Below are 24,269 nucleotides of genomic sequence, written 5' to 3'. Positions count from 1 at the left end.
CCTTTCCTTTCCACTTCCGTTTCCTCTTGATCAATGTTTGTTTCGTGACGCGGGAAAACTTATGGGTCCTTTATACAAATACTTAAATTTGTACGTTTTATATATATGAACAAATAACAGATGTTTAAAGTTAGTTTATTTGCAGCAGTAACTCGTGTGAATACAGTTAACATAACCGTTTAAACTCAGTAACTGGCTAACTAGCTTTCTGCTCGTAAGGCTCGGTCCCAAATCGCTCCTTCATCATTAAATTGGAACACTTGGTACATCCCACTAGAGTAGCGGAGTGTACACCTCACCTAGTGCACTAGATATTCGATCAGGACACGTGTTAGGTTCCTCTACTGAGAAGAGAAAGCGGTTGTTATTTCAAGGTAAAGATATTTAGTCACGTGTTTTATAGCTGACATTTCAGAAATTAACCTAATTTGATGATACATATGACGTTGTTTCAGCAGAATATGGCTTCATGTTTGCCTGCTGTCGCTGAACAGCTACTGAAAGACCTTCAGAAGACATATTCAGAGAAGTCCGAGAGTGAGTGACATAACATTATATAAGGCTCTATAACAGCAAGGAAACATAACCAGGGCACATTTATTAAAGTCCAGCACGTGGATACCTTTTAGCTTTTTAGATTTAATGCCTTTATAATATACATACACTGTATATTAAACACACACACACACACACACACACACACTATATATATATATATATATATATATATATATATATATATATATATATATATATATATATATACATATATATACACACATATATAATGAATGCATATTTTTAATTATTATTATAGTTTTTTTATTCATTTTTATTTATTTAATCTTTTTTTTTTTTTTGGAAACTTTTTTTAAGAAACCATACTGACTATTACAACATGCTGAAATCTGAGACTCCATAAAAGTTACAGAAAGCTTCACCATATCAGCAGTTACTAGCTGTGTAAATATACATTATTGATTGATTTGATTATTTGACTTTTATATATTTGTATATATGTTTGAGATACAGAGGTCCAAATTTATAGATAATCCATTTAACTGTTAAGTTCTCATCAGTAGCTTTCAGACGACACCAGTGACCATGGATGTGGGGCACTTTAGATAGATAGATAGATAGATAGATAGATAGATAGATAGATAGATAGATAGATAGATAGATAAATAGATAGATAGATAAAACTGTATTGTCATTGCATAGTACAGGTTCACAGCAACGAAATGCAGTTTGGCATTTACCACAAGTGCAAAGAGTAGCAATTGTGCAAATTGACAAGTGCAGATAAATATGTAAACATATGTACATCATGTAATATGTCTAGATATATATGTAAACATATATACAGCATGTAATATATATATATACATGTGTGTGTGTGTGTGTATGTGTGTATGTATATATATATATATATATATATATATATATATATATATATATATATATATACATACATACACACACACACACACACACACACCACACACACACATACACATATATATATATATATTGGCTTCCAGTTGTTGATTATTCTCACCTAACAAACACCATGCCCCATTGCTAGCTAACTAGCAAATGGCAGAGTGAAATCACTTGACCTGCGACTTTTGTAAAGCAGTTAATTTTATTTAAAATATAATTAAGCAAAATATATATATATCCTGCAATTTCTAAAGGTGACACAAAATAGTGACACATTGCAATGACAATCAAATTGCAATCAAAATCCATTAATCTAAATAAAACCAAACAGACAAACTGTGCACTGTTCAGCACCCGATTCATCTACATGAAGTTTGTAACAGGAAATAAGACGTCAGCGAAGTGAAAGATGGTGAAGTATAAATACAAACTAGACTTTTGATTATACTTGTTGCCATGGTTACATCGCAGTTAATAATAGAATGCTTTAAGTTGATTTTCCTTGCACTGCATTTTACTCAGCACTTGACGATTCAGATTTGCGAATACAGCAGTGCTATGGTCTGAAAGAAATGATCAACAAGTGCTGAACTTTCAGTCAATCAGAAGCGAATATTTTCCATGCAACTGTTTATTGTTGGTCTAAGAATAGCGTGAATGATAATGATGTGGACCGAAACAGAAAACGCCTCGCCCTTATTTTGATGATTTTTCTGAGGGAAAGTTTCTAAACGCTTGATGAGGTTACAGTTTGGTGAATCGATCTCGCGCTGTTCATTTTTTTTTGATAATAGTATTTAGCCAAGTACTAGTCAGACAGAATACAACCCAAGCAGAACCGTATAAGCGAAGCAACACCATCTCTAGAACTCAGGCTGTGTGCACTGAGATGATGCAAAGCTAGACTCTTAAAACTAACCTGTAAAAGACAGATAAACCAAAAGTTCACCCTGATTCATATTTATGAGTTGGGAAGTTTTGGCATCGAAGACACTTTTGGTCTGAGCGAGATGGACGTGAACATTCTCTTAATTAACTCCAAACAAACACAGGAACGATTTGAACTTTACTTCTAGAAAACGGAGAACAAATAACGTACATCAGGCGTGCTTTGCTCTTCTGTTTTTATTTAAATTCTGACACCACTGTAAATTTTATCGTTACATATTATTTTGTACTTTTACTTAAATCTCGATAACTTGCTGCATAAACCAAACAGACCGCATTCGTTGATTTCACCATGCTTTCTCGCCACCTAACTTTGGAAACTAGGAGCCGTTCACGTTTAACTCGTCCATACAACCTTCCTGCTTTAAATCGAACACACATGAAAATATTAAAATAGACATATTGGACCCAACAACTGTTGGTGCCATGATGTTGATCTTTTTAGCATTGAAGTTAAAACTGATCCGTTTGAAAAGAGGGAGCCAGACAGACTAAAACAATAAAGTGCCGCTGCATCACTCTTTTTATGTTGAGATGAAGCTAGGGAGGAATCCCACCAGTACCATTATTATCGATATTCTCCACATCGGCTTTTGAAGACTTGGTGACTGTTAAACGTTTTAGATTTAGCATTTAAATTCATTCTGGTCGAAGTTGAAGATGTTAACTTTAAAGATTTACGTGCAAGGGTTCAGGAAGGAGATCAATACCCGATATTCATTTTTTAACAGGGGGGGGGGACCCGTTCCTTTACGAGCACAAACCCAGCAACAAGGAAGGAAACAGTTCATTACCTTTTTTCCTGAAAGTGTGAGAAAGCAATCTGTTCCCACAGCTGGGTGTCAAATATTGTGACTGGCTGAACTTGTCGTGTTGCTTCCTACGTCAGGTTTCAGAGAGATTCGAGATGTTGTGGTTGAGATGAAGAACACTCGAGGGCTTACAAGACATTTGGAACGAGGAACGCGTTTAAATGCAGACGTCCACATGCTTACAGACTATTTGCTTTTGGATACAAGTGTCTAGATGCACACACTAAATGTGGCACATAAGGATCAACGTAACTAACAACAAAAGGTCCTATTGCTTATACCCTCATACAGGCTGTAAAGACTAATCACAGCAGTCAGACAGACCATGATGCGATTTTAGAGTTGAAAACCAAATAATCATGTAGCTGCAGGGAACATGTGTTAAAACGGATCACGTGTACAGAGACGAGCGTGAGACAGGACATACAGCGTGCACGCAAACATCGCAGAAGGCCTCAGGGTTTCCTGTCTTTTAGCCGGTTTGTTTTTTTATGTGACATTCGCTGTTGCTGCTCCCAGCTGCCGTCCTACACTGATGTGTTAACACTTTAGTCTTTTAAAGGTGACATTTTAATGACCGTACAAACGAATTTCCAAAACCATCGGACACCTTAAAGGTCTCGATAAGCAGGTGGAGAAAACGGTACACCACAGTGACGACTGTTACCAAGAAGGAAAGGAGAAAACTCGTAATAGAGGCTGTCAAGGGACGAACCCTGTAAACAACAACAGATGTATTGTGTTCTTCACATGTCTGGGCGGTGGGGTAGGGGTGGCAAGACAGAAGCCCTTTCTCATGTAAAAATAAAACATTCAACCCTGCTTAAAAATCACCCCAAGCCATGTGGCAAACTGTGGTCTGATGAGACCGAGGTAGAACTTAGTTAAAGGTGTTCGGCACTAAAACAAGACACCTGATAACCCTAAGAACCGTCATCCCCACAGTGAAGCCTGGTGCCGGTAGCATCATTCACTGGCGCTGCTTCACTTCAGCAGGAACTCGGACTCCAATCGAGATAGAAGGAGCTACAACAGCAGACCGTCAGGTTTCAAGAGCCTCAAACGCCAGGTCTTGGCTGATGGAGGTGGAAACTGCTGTTGTAGCTCATCCACATCAAGGTTTGATTGCTGTGTGTTCTGAGATGCTTTTCTCTTCCCCACACACTTGTGACCATTTGAGTTACTAAAGACTTCCTGTCAGCTCAGACCGGTCTGGTGATTCTCCTCCTGGTTGAATCTCTCACATTAACAAAGTCTTTCAGCCCACAGAAGGTGTTTGGTTTTTCTCACCTTAGTTACTGTATAAACTCTAGAGACTGAGAGGTGTTTCAGCCTGCAGACCCTCTGCACTTGCTCGGAGTTATTCTGTCCTTCCTGTCCTGTTCCTCAGAACCCTCTGCTATCAGCAAGGCGTTTCCACTTACAGAACATTCACTCACTTTTTGTGTTCTTCCTCATGGGTTTTTAAACCTGAATATACTTTTTTTTGCTCATTATTTTATTCTCTTTTCTTTTTCCCCTTCTAGTCCCTGATGAGCTCCTAATAGCGTGAGTATTTATTAGCGTTGCAGTTTATCTTCTTTTCTTGACCATATAAATGATGTAATTATGGCCGTTTTTGGGATCACGACCCCGCTAATTTGATTCCAGTGAACATGAAAGTAATCTTATCTGCAGTTGTCTAAGTATTATTCAAAATTTTTTTCCCAAGGCTGCTTATTTTCCAGCATCGATGGCCTTGTTCCAAATGTTATTTTCTGAATAAAAGCAACCCCAAGAACCCACAGCGGCCATCATCTAGGCATCATCTAAGGGAAAATTAAGGCGGACAAACATCATGATTACCTCTAGCAGTTATTGCGTGGCTTTTTGTGGTGGGTAAGAGACCGAAGGTGTACAAATGGGCAAATCTTTGTGGTTTGGGAGAGTCGTCTTTCTACCACAGTAAAAGTCCTCCAGGCTCTTATCTTAGACTGGCACTGGTTTGTGGTTGGATCAACCGAGTCGTTATCCCTAATGGAAAGAAAAGACGACCTCATTAATATCAGAGCATACACCCTTATTTTTCTACAGCACATTGTTTGTAATGAAAGGGAATTTCTTATTTTATCGTGCTAGTCACGTTTGCTAAAAACTTACCTTGTGCTCAGACGATCAGAGACGAATGACGTTCCCATTTATATTCCGAGGTTTTTTCTACTCAGAATACAGCTTTTCCTAACCACGTCTGACTGTAAAACCACCACAATGCAAATCTCTGAGGTGAGGGACAGACGCTGCTATTTTCTAGCACTTCCCGTTTGCTTGTAACTCGATTCAGTTTCTGAATAAGGTTGGAGGTTAATAGGAACCTTATCATTTCTCCTGTAGTTAAAAAGATCATGATCATGTTTCGTTTTTTTTAATTAGTGATGTCGTGTATTTGTTTACTTCGTCTGTATGTGTATCTCTGTATTTCTGTCTGTCAGGCTGAGGTTTACATTTGGCTCCTGCACGCTGCAGGCGTTAGACCTGGTGGATCGGCGAGCTGTAACCCGCGTGTCTTCGCCCAGCGGCCGAGTTGTGTTCCAGGTACAAAATCCTTCATAGCCTGCACGGAACTGCTTCTTTCTCCCCTTGCCTTTACCCATAGACATAAAAAATGCTTATAGTGCTTACAATAGGTTTCAGTAGTGTACAAGAACTGAAAATAAATTACATTTGATTTATTCATTTGAATGAAATATGCCTTTTAGGAATAAATAGATTTATTCATAGCCATTTTTTTCACAAACTTTTTCGTTCTGTTTAGTAGTTGCATTTTAATGATTGGAAACCTTTTCTGTACACAAACAAAAAAGGTTTTTATTGGTTTTATTTTATTGTTTTCATTTTATTTAATGTCGTTTTTTAAATTTATTTATTTATTTATTTATTTATTTATTTATTTATTTATTTATAATAATTTATTACTTTTTATGGCCCATCCTATGTTTTGATACTTTACTGGCCCGTCTCCCACTACACCAGTTTATTTTGCCTTAGACCCAAGCCGGATGAGACTGAGACTGTGTTTGTTTTTGTGTGTGTGTGTGTGTGTGTGTGTGCCATCTCTTCTTCCCCATGATTATCACTTAGACCACAATGGTTCATAAAACCCTCTAGATCCACTATTTTTTTTCCACCCTACATGCTCCATTGTGTTGGCATTCAGTGGTCAGTGAGACAAATTTCCCCTAAACGCCCACTGGTGGACTTTTAAATAATAAAAAAAAGACAAAATATGTGAAAAAAGGCCTGTTAGAAGAAATGCAATGATCCAATCTCTTTGTTCATCATAAAACTGAAGCTTTACTCATCGGCCAAAACGAGAGCGCTTTTTTTCCCAGACGTTCCTTCGGTTGGCTCCAGATCTGAACCCTGTCACTGAGCAAATGTTCTAACCTTGGAAGTTCTTTGAAATTCTGTGATTAATCATAGAAAATTCCAGTGATTACCACCCTGGCGAAGAGTTTCTGCGTGCACTTTAAACTCATCGTGAGTAGTATTTCGTCCATGTCAGAGGCTGTGGGACGTGTTAACGGAGTGTGAAACCTGGCCGTCTGTCAAGAGTCACATGATCATCCTCCTCCTTCTTCTTCAGAGCCAGTCACAGATGTTTCATTGGGAACATTTATCATCACTAGATGTGTTTATTTTATTCATCAATGTTTGTCCCTGCGCTATATTTTTCACATAACTAAATAATCTGCCTGCAGTTTATAAGGTCGATATACAGACGTAGGTAAATTCTGACGCTCCCCTGCTCGAATATTGATGCACATTTACTTTGTATTTGATGAAATAAAAAAAGAGTAATTATGGCAAATTTGGACCCCCTTAAAATTCCATTTTCATTTTAAAGTCGCAGAACTTTGTTAGCTAGTGTTTATTTAGCTCGTTGGACGTAGTCAGGATTGAAATCTCAGTGTTCAGACCTTGTGTTAAACCTCTGAGGAGACGGGTCTCAGTGAGACAACCTACTGTAGCCGTCTCTGTCCTTCTGTTCCACCGAGCATACTCCGAGGCTCCTATGTTACCAGGATAACTAAATAACGACCAGACGTGGACGAGATAAAAACCACACTCGGTTCAACACATCCCCGTCTGGGGGAAATCTAGCAGGATTAAAACCGGAATGGAGCCATAAACAAAGGCACAATGACGAGCGATGTCCCTCCAGGACAAATTCAGCATCTTTTAACGAAAGATAACTATCAGTAAACCGAGAGTTGACCAGATGGCCCCGCTATGCATATGTCCGTCACATATAGCAGACTATAAGATTATATTCTGGAGATTATATTTCCTGACTCTGGACAGTAATAGAAAGGTCTTACTGATGCACCGTTCTAACCTGTAAGAACCGAATTTCAACCACATCCCAAAAATAAATCTGCTGCCATTTGAACTTGGCACTAACCTGATCACGGACCTAAGTGAATATTACCCAATAATGATTTGGCAACCGTTGCAGTGAGATAAGGAGAATCTTATTTGTATATTGTATGAGTTTGTAAATGATCATACTGCAGTCAAATCATCTCACTTTACTCCACCCGGCTAGTCGTTTAATTAAAGGGTGTGTGCTTTAAGCTCAGTTCGAGAGGCTTAGCTAAACATTAGCCTTCCGCCGTTCGATTTGAATTAAACATACAGTTATAAACAGCACGGATTTGCCTTTCAAAGCAGTACAACTGAGTGTATATTAACCGAGTTAAAGTCCCAGTAAATTTTTAATTCAGGAAATTAATTTCGAGACGTCCCCAAGCCAGCTGTGAGATTTCGTCTCTGCAGTAGGTCCTGGGTCTGCTCCGGGGGCTCCGTCCAGCGGAGGAAGTCAAAGCTTTCTGAAACCTGCTTCACACATACAGTAAAGATTTACAGTGGATATAATCCGCAGACATCACTAAAAGTTTCCCCTCACACGGTTTTAACCTCACTGCTGATTTTCACACATTTCGACACACTACATTGAGAAACCTGGGAAAGTGGCGGTGCTCGAGTGACCTTTCCTGAACCGATACAGAGGACACGTTTTAAACCTGGGAAGCGTCCGCTCATCAAAATTGCATAGCGATTCCCTAAAGCTCGCTGATCTTACAATATTATAGGGCAAAGGCCACTACTGCGGTAATAAGCACATGATTAGGTCTTGTGCGGTTCTTAATATGCAGTCTAATATATATTTAAAACATAGTGACCTTAATAATTGTCAAAGTGTGTGTGTGTGTGTGTGTGTGTGTCTCGATATTTCCTTTGACCTATAATGTTTCCTGTGACACGGATCTGGTGTTATTGTCTGTGCTCATGCACACAGTGTCACAGTATCTCACTGCTTTCCAACTCAAATCGCTTGCATTAGTTGTCCATCAGTTGAACTGGATTAGGAGCAGGTGTATATGGTGTATGGTGTATACGGTGTAAACAGTGGTGCTTTCACACATTAGCTCTCGGTAATAAATGTGTTTATTCAGCTCTTCGCACTGGTGTATCTAGCACAAGATAAGACTCACACTTCGACATCTGCATGCACCCTGTGAGGCTCATCCTCCATGCAACACACACGTTTCAAGAACTCGTCAGACTCCGGTGTGAGAATTAAAACATGCGTTTGGCTTTTGCACTTTTCACAGCATGCGTGCTGATAAATAAAAGAGCGCGTACGCGACCCACACTGTATCCGACGGTATTTATATTTAGTCCCTTTCGCCCAGAATAATAGAATATTTTTAGGGAGCCAGTTAACACGTTTCCTCTCATTCAGGTCTGCTTCTCCTCCTCCCTCATGTCTCAGACTCCGAGGGGAAGAGATTTCATTAATATCTCATTTCACTTGTCATCCTGTATGAGGATCAGTGAGCCTAATAACAAGCTGCCCCTCGGCAGGCATGCAGCTGTGCCCACGTCCCAATCTCATTGCGTCCCCACTGCCCTCTGTCTGTATCCTTTATATCACTCTGTCCTTCACATGGATGTGGAAATTAGAGGCTGAGGCGGGTTTTGGCTGAGTGTTGATTATAGTTGATTATGCCGGACTTTGGCAAGAAAACGAAGCTACTCACACGTCCCTTTAATAGACGTCACTTTGTTTTTGGGTTTGATGAAAGAAACTATTATTATTATTATTATTATTATTATTATTATTATGTTTTTTTTTAAAGTTTTTCTGAAATATCCTTCCTTGTAGCAACAGGCGACAATCATTGCAGTCACAAAGTAAACATTACACACCACATGTTTAAAACTGTGTTCGAGGTCCTCAGTTTGCTTTAATAAATAAATAAATAAATAAATAAATAAATAAAAAAAGACTTTCCTACCTTCTATGCCACAGTTGATGTTACCGATTGGGAGATTGGGAGATCTTGTCACTCACCCAGTCATGCTGTTTCTTAAAACTTTCATTCATTCATTCAATTTCTACCGCTTATCCGAACTTCTCGGGTCACGAGGAGCCTGTGCCTATCTCAGGCGTCATCGGACATTGTGGCAGGATACACCCTAGACGGAGTGCCAACCCATCGCAGGGCGCACACACACACACACACACACACTCATTCACTCACACACTACAGACAATTTTCCAGAGATGCCAATCAACCTGCCATGCATGTCTTTGGACCGGGGGAGGAAACCGGAGTACCCGGAGGAAACCCCGAGGCACGGGGAGAACATGCAAACTCCACACACACAAGGCGGAGGCGGGAATCAAACCCCCAACCCTGGAGGTGTGAGGAGAACGTGCTAACCACTAAGCCACCATGCTCCCTTTCTTATCACTTGGTGTATAAAAATAACTTCACAAACCAAATTTAATCTAGTCAATCTGAGTGATGTTTGAACGTGTAATTCAGTGGAAGAGATATGACTTATCTGTTACCTTTTACACAAATTCTATTACAAATTCTAGTTTGGACCTTTTATTTTTTTTATATTCACAGATTTTCACGAACCCTAAAAATACACAAGCTGGACTTTATCTTCCTTCAATCAGACATCAGGTCAGAATTGCAGAGGAAGCCGTGATCCCTCGAGCCCGTCCTCCTCGTTAAACCCGAATCCTAGTAAGGAATAAATTAACCCAAATTCAAGTGAATCAGGAACTGCTTCCTATTAGCAGTACCGGATCTGGCTGCGGACGTGAGAAAAAGCATGTGGAAAATAAGGTCACGTGCTGAGCTGTAACGCTCTAAAATCTTTCCTCGGCATCTGTCTTTAAAGTCTTTCCTCAGTTTCCCATATAATGGCGAGCATCTCTATCCGGCAGCAGCACATCATTTAAGTCTGTTAGCTTCCTGACACTAATGAATTAGCTGGCCTTTGGCTTCTGGCAGATAATACCTGGTGTTTGTCACACTGGCTGCTTTCAGCTTCTGTGCTGATCTTTTCAGCCGAATAATGAGGTGGCCTTGTTACACCGTCGTCTGCTAAAGAAACGGAGAGAAGAAAACATAGCGCTCTTTAAACAGGGACACGATAGTGAACAAGACAGGCGTGATTATAGTGAGGCAACCAGGACAAAGTTTACTTTATTCACTTTATTTATCAATGAATAACAAAAGTTTCAACTTCAATTTAATATTCAACGTCAAGTTATTTCCTGTTCTCACTAGCTACGGTTTAAACAGTAAATCCCTTGTGCAAATACTGACGAGAGATTATATATGACTGTATTTTTGATTTTAGATTTTTTAAAACTCTTACTTACATGAACTTGACTCGTGAATAGATCGATAGCAGTGAGTGATGCTAAAGGAAATGCCCCAGTGCTCAGTGCTCTGTATACCTGTGTGTGTGTGTGTGTGTGTGTGTGTGTGTGTGTGTAAATTCACAGCACCTTGCATTCATTTTTAAGAACCACGCTCGCCGATACTGTACTATTTGTTACTGTCTGACATCCTAACTTTCATTCTCTCTCTCTCTCTCTCTCCCTCTCTCTCTCTCCCTCTCTTTCTCTCTTTATTAATCTCTTCATCTCTCTCAAAGCAATGACAAAAATTATACAGTTTAGATGGAAAAGTTTGAGATGATGATGAGTATACTAGCATGTGCTACCTCGGTAAACCATGGCATGGTATCTATCACGTGTAAGTTCAGTTCTGCTCATGTGGTAATTATCTGAACTCGCCTGCAGTCAGATTTCGTCCCGAGTGGCCGTGCTGTGATGCACACTATACAAAGTACACAGGATGAGGAAGCACCAGGGTCACTGCAGCTGAGTGAATGAAATGTCCTGTGAAGTACACACACACACACACACACTTCACTTCACTTGTCTTGAGATTTGACAAACTTCGACTCGTTTAAATGATAAACTTCCTCCTACCGGGAACAAGACTTTATTTTATTTATTTACTTATTTCATTTTATTTTATTTGCACATTCATCCCCTTTAAAGCTTTTTCCCTAATGATTATTTTTATTATTATTGTTGTTGTTGTTGTTGTTATTATTATTATTTCAGCTTTGTTTCTGTTGCCTTTTGTTTTCTTTAATGCGGTGTAAAGTGCTTACCTTCGTACTCAACACTCAACATGTGTAAGCTTTACCCTAAACATCTCCATGTGTACATCTATCATATAGAACTGTGGAGTATTTGCTCTGAGTGAAGCAGGAGAACGTTTCTGATGGTCCTGTTTGTGTGGAAGGGGTTTGTGTATTTAAGTGACGTGACTGTGACGTGACATACGGCTAAGTACGGTGACCCATACTCAGAATTTGTTCTCTGCATTTAACCCATCCAAAGTGCACACACACAGCAGTGAACACACACACACCATGAACACACACCCGGAGCACTGGGCAGACATTTCACAAATTTGGCGGTTTTTCGTAGAATAACTAATAATCAGATAACAAATGATGAGAGATGACTAGATCAGTTTATCAGCAGACCTCCCCCGTTAGGGGGGGGGAAGGTGAAAGAAAATGAAAGTAGGGGAAAAGAAGAAAGGGGGAAAGAGAATAAAGAAGAAGAAGGAGCGAGAAGGAGAAAAGAGGAGCGAGAGAGGAGAGAGAGAGTAGAGAGAAGATGGAGAGAAGAGGAGAGAAAAGGGAAAAGGAGAGAGAGAGCAGGAGAGAGAGAGGAGGAGAAGTGAAAGAGAGAAGAGGAAGAAGAGAGAGAGAGAGAGAGAGAGAAGGGAAAGGGAGAGAGAGGGAGAGAGTATAAGGGAAAGAGAGGGAGAAGGAAAGAGAGAGAGAGAGAGGAGAGAGAAGGGACAGAGAGAGAGGAGAGAGAAGGGAAAAGAGAGAGAGAGGAGAGCGAGGCATGGTAAAGAGTAGAGGAGAGAGAGAGATAGAGCGGAAAAAGTGGGAAAGAGAGAGAGAGAAAATATAGCTAGCGAGAGAGAGAGAGCTGAAAAATGGAACGGGAAAGAGAGATGGAGAGAGAGAGAGAGAGAAGCGGAAAGGGAGAGAGATTATATATATATATATATAGAGAAGGAAAGGAAGTGAAAGAGAGAGAGAGAAGGGAAAAGAGAGAGAAAGAGAAAGATAGAGAGATAAAGAGAGAGAGAGAGAGAGAGAGAGATAGAGAGGAAAAAGGGAAAGAGAGGGAGAGGAAAAGAGGAAAAAGAGATAGAAATAGGAAAAAAGAGGAAAGAGAGGAGAGAAAAGAAAGAGGGGAAAAAAAGGAAAGAGGAAGAAGAGAGAGAGAGATAGAGAGAGAGAGGGAGGGGAAAAGCGGATTCCATTAGAAATGATAGAATCTATCTCGCTAGATCGATCTTCGCGCTAGCTCGCGAGATAGCTATCTGCCCCCTCACTCTCTCTCACTAGCACCCACTTTCCATCTCTCTCTCTCTCTCTCTCTCTCTCTCTCTCTCTCTCTCTCTCTCTCTCCATACCCCCCCCACTTTTCTCTCTGGCTGTGGTTGGAGTTGATTGTGTTTTCTGGCTGAAAACGTCATTTTCATTGTTTCGAGTTGCAAATGAGAACAAATAAAGCGAGCAACGATTCGGGCGTCTTGTTCCTCATAAAAAACGCTTCCTTCTATACAGGCCTGTCTGCACTGACGTCGTCTCCGCGTTGCCTCACGTCCGTTAGTCTTGCCCGCTGACGTAAAGAGCATGCTCAGTGCGCAGGGAAAGGAAATGCTAGATGGGGCCAATTATATGTTTATGGAGGGTGAGATTTTCCACATTTCCAATTATATGGCAGTGAAAAAAGCTGATTCATTTGGTTTGGAGAGACTCAGGGATCATCACAGTCCCGTCCCTTATAGCAGCCTGGCTGAATCCCTGCAGTGAAAGTCCTCCAACTTCCCACAGACCCACAGCGAGACACTCCCATGAGGACCATCAGGGCATTTGCACTGCCCTGTCTGACGATGATGATGGATTATTTATCACTCTTCTATAAGGTTGATTTGCTGGAGTCCACTCTTTAAAAAATAAATAAATAAATAATTCCCATGAGGGCACAGAATATTTCTACACGGCCGAGCTAAAGCCAAGTTCAGGGCCGGAGCATGTTTTTATCACAGTGAGATGTAATTGATTCATGTGGAATCCCCTCGTAGCTGCTGGACCGAGGCCAAGACGAGTGTGTGTTTGTGGTTAGAAACTGTTACAGGGAACCTTTATGATTTTAAGGTCACACTGTAGTAGGGATTTTTTCTTCACTGTGGTGGATAAGTTAGCATGCTCACAAAAATTATTGATAGACGAGTAACGTATGGATAAAGTGAATGCGGCTGATGAGTAAATATGTGTTTGTGTGTTTATGAAACCTTAAACCTTGTTAAACAGACATGTCAATATAATAGAGCTTTCATAACAAATAGACTTTATGTGGATGAGGTAGCCTAGTGCTTAAGGTGTTGGGCTACCAATCGGAAGGTTTTGAGTTTGATTCCTACGTCCACCAAGCTGCCACTGTTGTGCCCCTGAGCAAGGCCATTAACCCTCAATTGATCAGTTGTATGAAAATGAGATAAAATGTAAGTCGCTCTGGATAAGGTCATCTGATAAATGTAAATGTTTTATTTTTTTGCCTAAAATTTGCTGAATTTTATCTGGTCTAAGAGAAGCCCTGATGAGTAATGTTAAAAGAACATGTGCTAATTTTATTCCTTATCTAGAACCATAAAAAAAGAGAATTGGTCATTTATCCCCCTCATATTTTTCATTCCTGCTAATAATTAGTATGCTATGCCAGATTAAAGCAAATAACGCAGATATTAGTATGTATCAAACAACATGATTATTAAAATTAGATTAAAAATTAGATTTAAAAAAATGTAAGTCGCTCTGGATAAGTGCGTCTGCTAAATGCTGTGAATGTAAACTTTAGTGCCACTGGTTACTGCATGAGTTCTTGACATTTCAGATATTACCAATTCAATCTTTCCTTTTTTTCGCTTTCACATATTCTTACATACTATAGCTTCTAACAGCGAGCTATTTAAAAACTACTGTCAGGGCTGGAAACGTTTCTGCACACTGAAACAGGAAGGGTGTTAATGGGGGGTAGTGGTTTAGCAAGATGACATCTTGACACAAAAACTGTTGAAGTGGCGAATTGACTTCTGCAGCTTCTTGCTGGTTGTGTATACTGAAAAGTGAAAGAAACAAAATCTCACTAATCACTACATATACATGAAGTCTTAACACTGGTACTTTGTGATATGTTTTATGAATAAAAGAGCATGGGGCATGCTGGGGTTAGAACATAATAGTTCATGATAAAGAGAAACTGGAACGTCCACAGTCAGACACACAAATTTAGTGTAATATGGGGGGTTTAGCACTTTGTGTGTACTTTAGCACACTTCTATTTTTTGGACTTTATTTATTAATTACCAATTTAAATAGTTTTCTAGTTACTTCACTAACTGTACACTATTATTCAGTATATATACTTCACATGTGAACACTCAAGTGAATAAAGTATAGCTAAAACGATCTAAATACAGCTAGTCCCCGAGTTACAAAAGAGATGTGTCGTTACTAGGAAACATCACAAGTCGAGCCATGACCTAGTCTAAACAGGAGTCTTAAAGAATGCTGATCAGTGTGGGGTTGTGTAATGTAAGGTGTTATTCATTCAAATGACAGTACATTTGGCTAATGCAGTCTAACAGAAATCTTGTTTAGTAAATAATCCTATCTGCTTTAAAACCTTAAACACTAATGGTAAACTTAAAATGTAATCGCTAAAGCTACGTGTCATACACGCATTAAAGTATCGCATCGCATTGTACTCACCAAGGTTCTGTCTGAGCTCTGCATACTTGAAGAACGTTAGGTTGATGATAGCTACATTAATGTAGTTGTCAGATGATGAGGACGGCGACGATAGTCAGCGCCAGTCCGTCGATCACTAGCGAGACTGAGGTGAGGTAGCTGACAAGGCGACAGTGTGTCTTTGTCGTCGTGTGAACTTTGTCATCGTAAGTCAAACTATCGTAACTCAGAGTATCTGTATCTATTTGTACACTCGCACACTTACAGGCGTATATAAGTGTATAACTGAAGTATTAATATAAGTATACACTTCTATAGCTACTTGAATTCTTACAAAAATATAGTAACACATCTAAGTGTGTTCTTTTATAAAATCTTGCATGTATACAAGTACTTAGTCACACAAATACTTTACCAGTGTAGAAGTGAATAAAGAAACGTGTTTATACTTGAATTCTTTCTTGCTAATAACGATGTAACAAAGTATATATTACGAAGTTATAGCTTTTAGAGCTACTTGCAAATCTATATAGTTTCATACCTACTTGCACGCTTAATTACTTACAAGTATAAATGTGACAAAGTATTTATACTTTAATACACTCGCATTCTTTCTAACTTCGACGTATATAGTAAGCACTTGGCTAAGTATACAGTTACACCTCTTGCATACTTAAAGTACTATAAGTTTATAAGTGGTATAGCTAATTACTATTTACAAATTTATAATTCATTGCCAAGTTTCTTTATTCTTTACACATACTAGCTACTCGTGTGCTTAAATACTTAGAAGTATAAAAGTGTACGATGAAAAGTATTTGTACTTTAATTCACACGTTCTTACCTATAAGTACGTACATGTAAGTACACGAAGAATTATTTCCTTTTTGTATCTCTGTGCATACTTACATTCTTACAGACATACAAGTACCTCATTAAGAATACTTACATTAATATAACATATTTAATGTACTTGCATACTTACATAATTGCAAGTAATTAGCTACGTATATACTAAAGTTGCAATACGGTATTTAATTTAGCAAAAGTTTTCAATCCAAAACTAAACTAGGTTTCAAATAAATTAGTGGCTTGTTATTGATTTAACAAAATAAAAAAGTTAGACTTGAATGGACTTTGTGTGTTTTAGTCACACAGAAAAATGCTTTTTTGAGCCCTTTATTTTTCACACATTATGTAGCACATTGCAAGCACTTCACAGGCCTCGGGCTTATATGAAAATGATGTGCGTTGGTGAAGTGACAGCAGCAGAGACCGCTTTCTCACACATTATTGTTCTGGTTATACTGTAGTGATTTGCCTATGATGAGTGTTTCATTTATTAATGGACAATAAACGAATTGTATTTTTATAGAATGTTTACCACACTGGTGGTTAAATGTTTGATCATATTGGTCAGAAGGCGTACGTTATGTTTGCATAACAGCACGGTGCCGATTATAGGTCTTTCTAACATGATCCACAGGTAAAAAGTAGCTCATTCACACAGGGACCTGTGCAGCACATGTTCCATCTAAACTCATAAACATTTAAATATTTGTTCTTTTATTTTACTTGTTCATTCACATCAATTAGAGAGAGAGAGACAGAGAAAGAGACACAGACAGAGAGACACAGAGAGAGACACACACAGAGACACAGACAGAGAGACAGAGAAAGAGAGACACACACAGAGACACAGAGAAAGAGAGAGACACACACACAGAAAGAGAAAGACAGAGAAAGAGAGACACACAGAGACACAGAGAAAGACAGAGAAAGAGAGAGACACAGAGAAAGACAGAGAAAGAGAGACACACACAGAGACACAGAGAAAGAGAGAGACACACACACACACAGACACAAAGACAGAGAAAGAGAGAGAGACACACACACACAATGAAAGAGAGAGACACACACACAGAGAGACAGAGAAAGAGAGACACACACAGAGAAAGACAGAGAAAGAGAGAGAGACACACAGAGACACGCACACACAAAGAGAAAGACAGAAAGAGAGACAGACAGAGAAAGGGAGACACACAGAGACACAGGGAAAGACAGAAAGAGAGAGAGACACACACAGACACACACACAGAAAGAGAAAGACAGAAAGAGAGAGACACACAGAGAAAGACAGAGAAAGAGAGACACACACACAGACACACACAGAGAAAGAGAGACACACAGAGACACACACAGAGAAAGACAGAGAAAGAGACAGAGACACACACAGAGACACACACAGAGACACAAACACAGAGAAAGAGAGAGACACACACAGAGACACACACACAGAAAGAGAAAGAGAGAGAGAGACACACACACACAGAGAAAGAGAGACACACAGAGAAAGACAAAGAGAGAGAGACACACATAGAGACACAAACACAGAGAAAGACAGAGAAAGAGACACACACAGAGAGACACACACACAGAGAAAGAGAGAGACACACACACAGAAAGACAGCGAAAGAGAGACACACACAGAGAAAGACACACACAGAGAAAGAGAGACACACACAGAGCGACACACACACAGAGAGAGACAGAGAAAGAGAGACATACACAGAGAGACACACACAGAGAGAGACAGAGTCCATGATCCTTACACCAATAAAACATTTGTTTGACTGTATATTACAATCACACCCCAGTGTCACCCATATGAGGATGAGGTTCCCCCTTGAGTCCGGTTCCTCTCAAGGTTTCTTCCTTTACCAATTTAAGGGAGTTTTTCCTTGCCACTGCTGCCTGAGTCACCTCAGACTTGCTCATAGGGGAATAAATACATACACACTGTGAACTATATACATCTAATAATCTAGAATTTTTATTCTGTTAATTCTTATTTCTTTTATTATTCGTTAATTCCTTTATCATTAATTATGTTTACCTTCTGCTCTATGTTTATGTTCTGTAAAGCTGCTTTGAGACAATGTCTATTGTAAAAAGTGCTATACAAATAAACTGGAATTGAATCGAATTGAACAGAGAAAGACACACACACACACAGAGACACACACAGAGAGACAGAGAAAGAGAGACACACACACAGAGAGAGAGACAGAGAAAGAAAGACACACACACATACACAGAGACACACACACAGAGACACAGAGAAAGAGAGACAACGAGAGAGACAACGAGAGATTAATCTGTAACATTAATGAGAAAAGGATCTTGTCACTTGTACAACATTAAATCTTACTATAAACCATTAAAACACACAAGTTGTTGTTTATTACTAGATTGTGTGTTAATGCGCTCCAGATCATGCTGTGAAACCAAAGTGAAAACAGTACAAACTTCAAACTTGCCAAGCGAGAAAAGTGAACGCTGATTCCTGATGTACGCAGGAGTCTCGAGTCTAAGGGAAGGGATTGCCGTGAGATTTTAAAACTGAAATATGCAGCTGTCAATCATTTCAGATTCATGTCCTGACTGGCTTTTGATTAGTGGTTTAACTCGGACCGGCATACTCTTGTGTAGAAATGCAGAGTACAGCAACAAAGCAACCGGAGATCATTTTTCAATGAGAGCCAGAGACTCGAGTTACACTGAGCGTCGGTGACTAGATGTGGGCGTGGCCAGAGTCCAGAGACATGACAGAGTTCATAAAAGGTCCATTTTACACAAAGACAGTAGATGATTTGGGACAAACAGCACACACACCTCTTCTCCTTCAAAACAGTGGATTTTATACGAACTCCGCCTACTCATAAATATTATTACCATGGAAACCAGTACAGCGTGTGTGACACGTGAAACTAGGATAGAAACTAACACTGGAGACTTCACCATATCATCTGATCGACCAATTCTGACCAATCAGAATCGAGAATTCATTGAAGACTCCTGTGGTACCAATAAACCGAAACTGAAAAGCAGGATTGATGATATGAATGTTGTGGGACATTTTTTGTGTGAAATAAAGGAGTTTGGTGGGAAGGTAGACTTCAGTGGACTTCGGATTAAATCTTTGTGCTTTGCTGACCGTGAAACGACTTCCAGTTAACAGCCATCCCTGGTTTATCACCTCCATCAGTCACGTATGAGTGACGACTTTGCCCTCTCCACAATTCCAATTACTCCACTAGTGAATCACCTGCAACGAAGTGTTGCTTTTGACAGAGTGGAGGGTATTTTTTTTTATTTATTTATTTATTTTTTTTTGGAGGAGGAGGATGTAATTTAGCACGGCTAGTGGACTTGCTGGTGTTCGGCTGGATAATGGAGTGTGTTCGTGTCGGAGCAGCACTTGCTTTGCAGCTGCTGTTGATTAATAATTTATTAAAGCAAGCCTCTTGCTCGGTACTGGACCTTCATTTGGCGTTGATTGCGTTGGAGTTCATGGTTTATGTTATTGTATTTTCACAGCTATGAAGAGTTTTTCCTTTTTCCCCAAGCGCAAATTTTGTGCAATTTAAAAGCCCAACCATCCGTCAGTGCTTTTGGTGTTTTTTCCAGCTCTGCGAGCTTAAAAGCATGGTTGGGTCATCTAGAGGTTTTGTTGACAAAACGATGTAGAAACGAGGCTGCGTTGTCGGCCTGTTCTCCATTCCAGGTCCTATTTTACATTGACGACAGCATGATTTTATGAAATTATGTAGTATTTTATGTCCTGTTGCCTGTATTTGCTTTACGGTCCTGCTACCGACACATCACCTTTTATTTGAAACACGTTTAGCGTCGATGCAACATTATGCATGATGTTTTTCCATCATAGCTAAATTATGAGCCTCATGCTACACACCAGCCTCGGGGGACAAGCGTGAGTTTGCTTCTTTAGACGTATTTGATCAGCTGCCGTGCTTCCCTGAGTGAACTAGGGAAGTGTGTACAGTGTATCACACACACACACACACACACACCCACCCCAAACTCTCAAAAAGTGCTGAAGGGCTTTTGTTCTGACAGGCTGTGAATAAGAACAGGTTTGGTTCCGTGTCTTTGTCAGTGGTGCGTGTTTATTGTTGGTTTGTGTTTCACTGGGACTCTGTGTTCTTGGGAACTAGATAACAATTGACTAACACTACATAGTCTTCTGTCTCTTCTCTGTTTGTGTGAAAAAATTAGGACACCCCATGAAAGCCTGTTTTTTTTGTTGTTTTTTTATATAGTTAAACATATGTACAGATTCAAGTAGTGGAAGATTCAAGTAATATAACAAACCAAATAAAACTGAAGAAGTGTCTTTTCTTTAATGATTATTATTTCTTGTGAGGAAAAAGTAAGGACACCGCCACATGTTTTTTTGTACTTAAATTGGATAAAGTGACCTACATTTGCATCACATCAGGTGTAAAATATTAGAACCTCAGATATTTAGTTTGGTTTGTGCTTTATTGTTGAAGTGAGAGGTATCACCATGATTGAAGAAAGAAGAGCAGACCGCAAGATGCTTAAAGAAGTCTTCAAAAACCCTAAAATATCATCACGGGACCTACTGCAAGCTCTTGCTACAGTTGATGTCAACGTGCATGAATCTACAGCCAGTAAGAAACCGAGAACTTTAATTATCATGCGAGGTGTGAAGGAGGAAAAGTTTGCTGTCTAAGAAACACATGAGGTCAAGACTGAAGTTTGTCAAAGAGCACAGAGACAAAGGACAAGACTTCTGGAGTAATGTGCTTTGGACAGATGAGTCAAAAATTCCATTATTTAGACACCATAACTGTGTAAACAAAGTACAGCGTTTCAGCTAAAGAACCTCATACCAGCTGTGAAGCCTGGAGGTGGACGTGTTATTGTACTAATCAACATTAGTCAACGATGAGCTTCTCTGAATTCTGTCTGTAATGAATCCAATAGAATTCTACTGGCCGTTTTTCCTTTTTATCTTTCAGTTCAGCAAACCTCTGTCATTTCTGTCTCCAACAGGTAGAGGGAGGATCAGGACGCTTGTACACTTGCTACACGTCGTGTCATTATTGTCCCTGTCCGGCCTTCTCCTTCTCTGTGCTTAGGAGAAATGAAAGTCTGCTGGTGAGTTATGTGTTTCACTGTGTGAAAGTTTCTACTTCCCTTACGTCCTTTTACACACTTAGAAGCCACACAAGGTCAAAGATCACAGGCTGTGTTCGTAAGCACATCAGAAATCAGCAGTTGATTACCGAGGCCAGTTTGAATAAAATATCAAATTCGGTGGAAATAAATTGGATTTAATTATTTATTTATTTTTTAAAGGAAAGACGAGACGAATGTCGAGATTTTGTCTCAGATTCGAAAGTACAAACTCGTCTTGTTTGTTGTTCAGCCCAGATGTTGTGCATGTTTTGTGACTGACTTTATTTAACGGATGGCTCGGTTCAGTTAACGCAAAGAATGAATAAATTTAGACAAATTCGAATTTTTATTCAGAAAGAATGCGCTTAAGGCGGTACAGAGAGGTCCGAGTCCCCCACCCCATACTTTTTTCCCCAAAAGTCCGTCCCTGACTTCCCGCCATAGCCCGAGGTCGCTCGGATGATGCTCTTGTTTTACTTTGTGCTGTTCTCTGGAGTTATTTTCTTTGATCATGAGGCCTGGATTCAAGTGGAGATTCTCCATGTCTTTCATCGCAGAACGACATTTTCTTCAGCCTGGCCTGAGAAGTCCCTGAGAGAGCCACGGGCTAAAATTAGGCAGTCTGTGTGAGAACACCAGTCCAAAAAGAGCATGTTCACTATTCCAGCCTCAAGCCAGAAGGCAATAAACAGATGAACGCTGGTTTTTATATTTGCATAAAGCTGAAGCAGAAAGTGCTTTGTGCTAAAACTGGTATTCTGTGTGACTAATTTACACGACACCCACTTCATCCTGACTTTTTGACCCGAACTGAAAACAAAACAAGGCCCAAAAAGAGAAATGCTCGGTCTGAAATTCTCATCAGGCCTGCTGTGTGTGTGTGTGTGTGTGTGTGTGTGTGTGTGTGTGTGTGTGTGTGTGTGTGTGTGTGTGTGTGTGTGTGTGTGTGTGTGTGTGTGTGTGTGTGTGTGTGTGTGTGTGTGTGTGTGGGAAGCAGGCTTCAGTGGTCCCAGCAGATGCAACACACAGCTGGACTGTGGTATAATAGCTGATGGAGGCAAAGCGTTTCTCTCCAGATTCATGATGGAGGAGGATTTTCTCTAACAAGACTCTTTGGGTTCCACATCAACACATTAACCATGCTTTTCTACTCTCACTTGCCACTTTATTTGGAACACCTACACACCTGAACATACGTGAGGTCTCTGTTTATCCAAACTCACAGCAGCAGCATGATGCATACAAGTCATACAGAAACGAGACAAGAGAAAATCAAACACCAGAATGGAGGAAAAACCTGATCTAGGTGACATTGAGCTACTGTGCGGTTGATGCTCCCGGGATTTTCTCTAGCGTTTAGACAGAATGGAAAAACCTTGAGGTCAGAAGAGAACAGCCAGACCGGTTTGGACTGACAGGAAGGCTGCAGTAACTCGTCAGCAAACATCTCACATCATGTCGAACATTAAGGCGTATGAGAAACAGGAGCAGAAGACCGACTTTAGTAATCTGAGGTTACACACTCGCCGGATTGGCACTGGAGCACAAAAGCACGGGCACGTCTTGTTTTGTCGACACGCTCTCGTTACACCGCTGAGACTTCATCTGGTGTATCCGAGCGACAATAAATCAACTCAAACTTCCTGAGTCCTAAGAAAACCAAATTGGAATATGAAATTTCTTACATTGTAACGCCAGCCTTACAGCAACACGCACACTGATTATAAACTGCTAAAGTAGATGGCTAACTCGGTTATATTCCTCGTTTCTGCCTCGCAGGAAAAGATCGCTTTCGTGGCTGAGCATCGAGTTTAGAGGGGTTCCTGCTTCCTGAGTTTTTGGACTCTTTGAAAACAAAGGCAGAAGGAGTCGAGTGTCATAACCGATTGAAGAAGTCGTATTTTATTACCCATTAGATGTGGCCTCGGGTGCTGTCTCTGACTTATTTCTTTAAAAAGAATTATGTAAACTATGGAAACCCGGCCATGGCGGAAACAATGAAAGAATAGTAGCGTTGAAGGTGATCTAGACCCTAGAGTTGTCGCAATGCCCTCGTTTCAGAACAAGCTTCATCTCTGAAAGCGTGATTATGAATCACGGCAACGTCGAGCTTCGTTCACGACGTTAGTACATTCAAATAAAATAGGTCTCATGCTAATATCACTGCATGAGCTAATATCTCTCTAGCAAAGCTAAATAAAACTCCTAGGAAACTAACAATTACATCGTTTCTTTTTTAAACTCGTTTCTCTTTAAAATAGAATAGCTTTCACTTGTTTTTGTTTGCGGTGTGTTCTCTAACCGACGTGTCTCTTTCAGTGTAAGCACATCTTGGCAGCCTGCTTGTGCCAGGCCATGGGCTTGTGCCAGCAGGAGCAGGTCTCAGATCAGCACATGACCCTCATCCTCTCCGGAAAAGCTGAGAACCATCCATAAAAGCAGGATTCCTCATTCAGCGAGCCAGCATGCACCCAGGGTGCCTGAATAGAGCAGGTGGGGTGAGGACGAGAACCACAATTCACATGAAGAGACCAAAGGAAGCGCCATGGCTGGAATTTACACATTTTATTTCTCACCCTTGTTTTTTTTCGTTGGAAAGAGCAGTAGCCTTTTCTACTGAACTCAGAGCTGTACATATCCTGGCTCTAACAGCTCGCGTTTGGTTTTCTGCTTCCTAAAATGACAAATATGCTTTTATTAATATGCTAAGAGTTTGTCTTAATGGCAATTCTGATTATATAGATATAGATATTTGTTATAAATTATTTTTAATATAAATTATTTTTTTTTAAATCCACATCCAAAATTTTACTTTGGAATAAAAACTTTGTTGTTTTTGCTGCTCTA

At 39.9% G+C, this 24,269-nt stretch overlaps 1 protein-coding gene across 2 annotated transcripts; it reads left to right on the top strand.

Annotated features, from left to right (window-relative positions):
• zswim7 (zinc finger, SWIM-type containing 7) lies at positions 1-24,269 on the top strand. 2 transcript variants are annotated; one of them, XM_027178652.2, is made up of 6 exons: positions 1-374; positions 456-537; positions 4,730-4,751; positions 5,672-5,774; positions 21,297-21,401; positions 23,742-24,269. In XM_027178652.2, the coding sequence occupies exons 2-6, from the start codon at positions 462-464 to the stop codon at positions 23,856-23,858; spliced, it is 423 nt and encodes a 140-aa protein (XP_027034453.1). In that variant the 5' UTR covers positions 1-374; positions 456-461; the 3' UTR covers positions 23,859-24,269. The 2 variants fall into 2 exon arrangements, with proteins under 2 accessions (XP_027034453.1, XP_027034452.1); XM_027178651.2 differs by having other exon boundaries at positions 2-374; positions 459-537.

This window comes from Tachysurus fulvidraco, chromosome 26, assembly GCF_022655615.1.
Source record: "Tachysurus fulvidraco isolate hzauxx_2018 chromosome 26, HZAU_PFXX_2.0, whole genome shotgun sequence".
Classification (NCBI taxonomy): Eukaryota; Metazoa; Chordata; class Actinopteri; order Siluriformes; family Bagridae; genus Tachysurus; species Tachysurus fulvidraco.
The sequence above is the reverse complement of the archived record's forward strand: the minus strand, read 5'-3'. Positions and strand labels throughout refer to the sequence as shown.